The sequence below is a fragment of the Geospiza fortis genome, unplaced genomic scaffold (genome assembly GCF_000277835.1).
Source record: "Geospiza fortis unplaced genomic scaffold, GeoFor_1.0 scaffold221, whole genome shotgun sequence".
Taxonomy (NCBI): Eukaryota; Metazoa; Chordata; class Aves; order Passeriformes; family Thraupidae; genus Geospiza; species Geospiza fortis.
In genome coordinates, this window is record NW_005054395.1 from 2,266,187 (window position 1) to 2,270,162 (window position 3,976).

General features: G+C 39.2%; 1 protein-coding gene across 1 annotated transcript in view; it reads left to right on the forward strand.

Annotated features, from left to right (window-relative positions):
* CEP95 (centrosomal protein 95) overlaps positions 1 to 3,976 on the forward strand; it is a 19,082-nt gene that overhangs the window by 8,702 nt on the left and 6,404 nt on the right. The window contains exons 9-14 of the mRNA XM_031060916.1: positions 385 to 578; positions 990 to 1,059; positions 1,718 to 1,761; positions 2,878 to 2,996; positions 3,311 to 3,446; positions 3,620 to 3,734. Coding sequence (XP_030916776.1) covers positions 385 to 578; positions 990 to 1,059; positions 1,718 to 1,761; positions 2,878 to 2,996; positions 3,311 to 3,446; positions 3,620 to 3,734 — 678 coding nt within the window. The remainder of the gene's footprint in view (positions 1 to 384; positions 579 to 989; positions 1,060 to 1,717; positions 1,762 to 2,877; positions 2,997 to 3,310; positions 3,447 to 3,619; positions 3,735 to 3,976) is intronic.

Genomic DNA, 3,976 nt, shown 5'->3' on the forward strand with positions numbered 1-3,976 from the left:
ATGAATGGAAACACTTTAGTCATGTTTTAAAATAAATTCTTTTCAGAAAAGCAATATTTTAGTCTCTCAGAGTGGGCAAACTTCCATTATCTGGGATATTTCTGCTTAGCTAGGATTTGGCTTCAGCTAGGCTGTTTTTAATTTGTATTGTGGTTTGTATTCTTTTCTTTTGTGGTTCAAAACACTAAAAAGTCCTTGTGGAAGATCTTCACATCCAAAATTACACTCTCAATCTGAAAAATGTTACAGCACTGTCCTATGCAATCCCACAAAGGTGGCAGCTCACATTTGCTATGGAGACACTTCCCTTTGTTACGTACAATGCACAAAACGTGCTCTGCTTTCCCAGATAACACTACAAGTTCTTTGTGTTTGCCTCTTCAGGAGGGATGGAGGCTGTTCATGAACCTCACCAAGGGAGTCTGAGTGTCAGTGCTACCAAACTGGGGGAGCCCATCCAGCAGGCAATTCCTCTGCTGCCCCCGTTCCAGCCCTCGGATCCAGCATGGAGAGATCCCCACAGCTCACACAGACAGGCAGCAGCCCTGCCTTGCAGTCAAGCACTGAACATTCCTACTGTAAGGAGAAACCTTCCCTTTGATTATTTCATTTTCTTTTAGTAACCAATACTGCTTTCATTTGAAAATCTCCCAGTTTACTTGCAGAATGGGAGTAGATGGTCCCTCAAGAGCACTTTTGAATGTGTCAGAGTTTATTTCAGTTCCAGGAATTTTGGATTGTAGATTTATTCTTCACTAAGTGTCCAGAGAGGAATTTAGTTTGAGGGGTGTGTTTATTTTATACATATATACATCCACATCTCCACAGTCAATGCCAGAGTTTACAGTACAGTAAACAAAATAATTATAGTGATTTTTATCTATTTATAAATTCAGCATTGATTTCCATTTGCAGGTAGACCTAATGTATGAGCTTCCTGTCAGCACTCTCCTGTGAATTTATAGAACACATCTTGCTTTTTATTTCAGATTGAAAAGTCACTTACCCAAAAATTTCCTGATGTTTCTGATGGTCTTCCTCTATCCAGAAAAATCCCTGGTGAGAGAAAATTTTGCATCCCCTAGGGTAACTCTTAAGTGTTATAATGTTGCATTTATTTTTCCTGGCACCACAAAAAAACATTGTTTTGAGTCTACCAGTGCATTTTTTTAAATTCAGCCACAAGTTCATATTTCTATCTCTGCTTTACAGAGAAACAAAAATAGGTTACTTTTAATCTGTTCCCTCTACTGGAAAAAAGTAATCCATGTCCCCAATTCAACTCCTTTCTTAGTTAATCCTGTTAAGATGGGTCTGTACCACAGAAACCTCTTCCAGCAGATAAGTCCCATGCCTGAGCTTATTCTGAGCAGAGAAACATGGACCAAACAAGCCAGTTTCAATTCTAAGAAAAAGCCATTAACTGCTATTGTAAAAAAGGTTTAGAAGCTATTTTTTTCAGTACTCATTTTCTCTGTTGCCTTGGAAACACTTCTTACCTTTTTTAGTTTCCATAGCATTCCCTTGACACTGAACATTGAAGACTGGAGAAATTACCAAAATGAATGTCACAACTGGGTAACCACAGTTGCTTTGTCATTCTATTCTCTGAATAATTTGGATGCACAGGCCCTGGCTCACATCTTTTTTTCCTTGTTGCCCACATTAATAGGCACAGTGCCATTAACTCACACTTACCTGTCATCTGCTTCTGCAGTGGGAGAAATGCTGGGAGGTGATGCCAAGGAAAATGTGACAAAGGTACATGTTACATCTTAATTTTGGGAATTTCAATCAGTATTTTTTGATTCCTGCTTAATTTGTCTGTTACCCTGTGGCACTTCTGGGCTTATTTCAAACCTGCTTTAGACTTTCTTTCCCCAATATACAATCAGTGATGCAGTGTTGTTAGACTGTGATTATGTGCAGTCTGTGAGTCATGTCAGTTCTTCCTGGAGTTGTTTGCTCCAAAATGTACAGAGCCAGCACCCACAGAGTTCTATTTATCACAACCAAGCAGTTACTGGTTATCTTGCTTTTTAATAAAAAATGTCCAAAGCACAGGAGTACAGTCATGTCCTTTCTCTGAAGTATATCAGCATTCTAAATTTGTAAGAATTTTGGGGGTTTTGGCAAATAAATTTAGATTTACTAATTTTTAAAGATCCATGAACTGCTTATTATATTATCTCCTTGTATTTTCTTGCGTTGTCCTTTGCTTTTCAAAAACTGAATAATGCAAAACCCACAAATTGATCAGCAGTTACCAATCTGTGCCCATAGAAATGTGTCTGTAAAGGAAGTTTCTTTCTCTGGAAACACAATTTTGCCTTCTGCAACCACAAGAGGTACTCACAGACTTCGCTTGTTCCAATAGTTTAAACAGCTTTTACTTCTACATTGTCTCTGAAACTCATTTTCCACTGGTGCATTTCCCAGGATGCCCATGCCAAGCCCAAGTTCCTCCAGTTTGAACGGAGAAGTTACCAGGCAGAACTAAACCAGTGCAGCTAAATGGCACAGGAACAGAATTGTTTTCTTTTGGCTTGCTGTGAACTGCAGCTCAGTCTGTACTAAGGGAAATTCAGCTTATTTCCACTACCTGGCATCAGTCCCAGGCTGCTGAGGTGGAATGTGGAGATACTCATTACCTTAACCTAACCCTGTTCTGGTTCCATGGTTTAGCTGTGAACTGATCTTCCATATTTTTGCTAGTCAATTTCTTTAAACATTCATTCTCTAATGCACACTATCTGCAGTCAGGAGCCTGGAAATAGAACTATTTTTATATCTCTATACTCACAGGGTTTGGGATGGTTCTGTTACAGCATCTCTACTCACATGATCTGTAAAACCTTCATTTACTCATTTTCCTAGGTGCCTCTGGTATCTGAGTCTTCTATATCCGCCTCTTCTGAGGAAAAGCTCTCACTATGTGCTGAACAAATAACACAAACCCCAAGACCTGAGTCTCAGCACTGGCCTAGAACAACAAGGCAAGTTCAGATTTTTGGTACTGAACCACCCTGGAACTTTGATTTCCATGGCCAGCCAGCCCCCTCCTCCCTTTTTAAATAAGATCTCTCTTTCCTTGGCTGTGTGACAGTGAAAGAATAATTCTCACAGAAAGATTTCCTGTTTCTCCTGACATATTCTCATTTTGTTAAATATGTTATAGGCATTTACACATTCTGCTTTACTTAATCATATAAGAACATGCTTAGGCAAGAAGTGAGCTGGAATTGTGTGAGATAATGCTCATTGTCAAGTTTTTAGAACAGAAATGAAATCTTTCTGTTTTCTGCTTTAGCAAATATGAAAATTCCACCCTAGATTCAGTTGAGGATTCACTTTCCCACAGAACAACAAAGGAGAAGGTGCCGAAGCAGCAAGAGTTTCATGAAGCATCAGGAAATCTGTCTCGCAGGCTGAATGAACTAGATTTAGTAAGTGCAGTCTCTTCTTTGTTGAGCTGAGCAATGCAGCTTTAGTAATGCCAGTGGAGAGAATTAAGAATATCAGTGCAATATGGATGAAAAGGAAATCTGCAACTAACACCTGGCTTTAATTCATTCAACTTTAGAACTGTCTATTGAACAAAAAAAAATCTGTCCCTTAGATGTTGAAGAGAGCTTTGGGTGAGCACACGAGAGAAGGGGAGCTGCCAGATGAGGACAGCCTGTCCCACCACAGTGACAGTGCCATGGACTATGGCCGAAGGACAGCTGGGAGAGGTGACAATCCTTATGTCAGTATTGGGATGGAAACAAATAGAAAAGAAAGCTGCTACACTGAATTACAGTTAGTTACTAAGTTTTGTATTGCTAGTTAATTTCTTTTTTTTTTTCTATTGCTAGTTCATTTCTTTGATCCAAACCTGAGCTACAGTAACAGAATTGCAACCAAGTTTCTGTTTAACACTTAAAAACCATGGTAAAACTTTGCAAAGAAAAATACAAGTGAAACACAGCTGCAG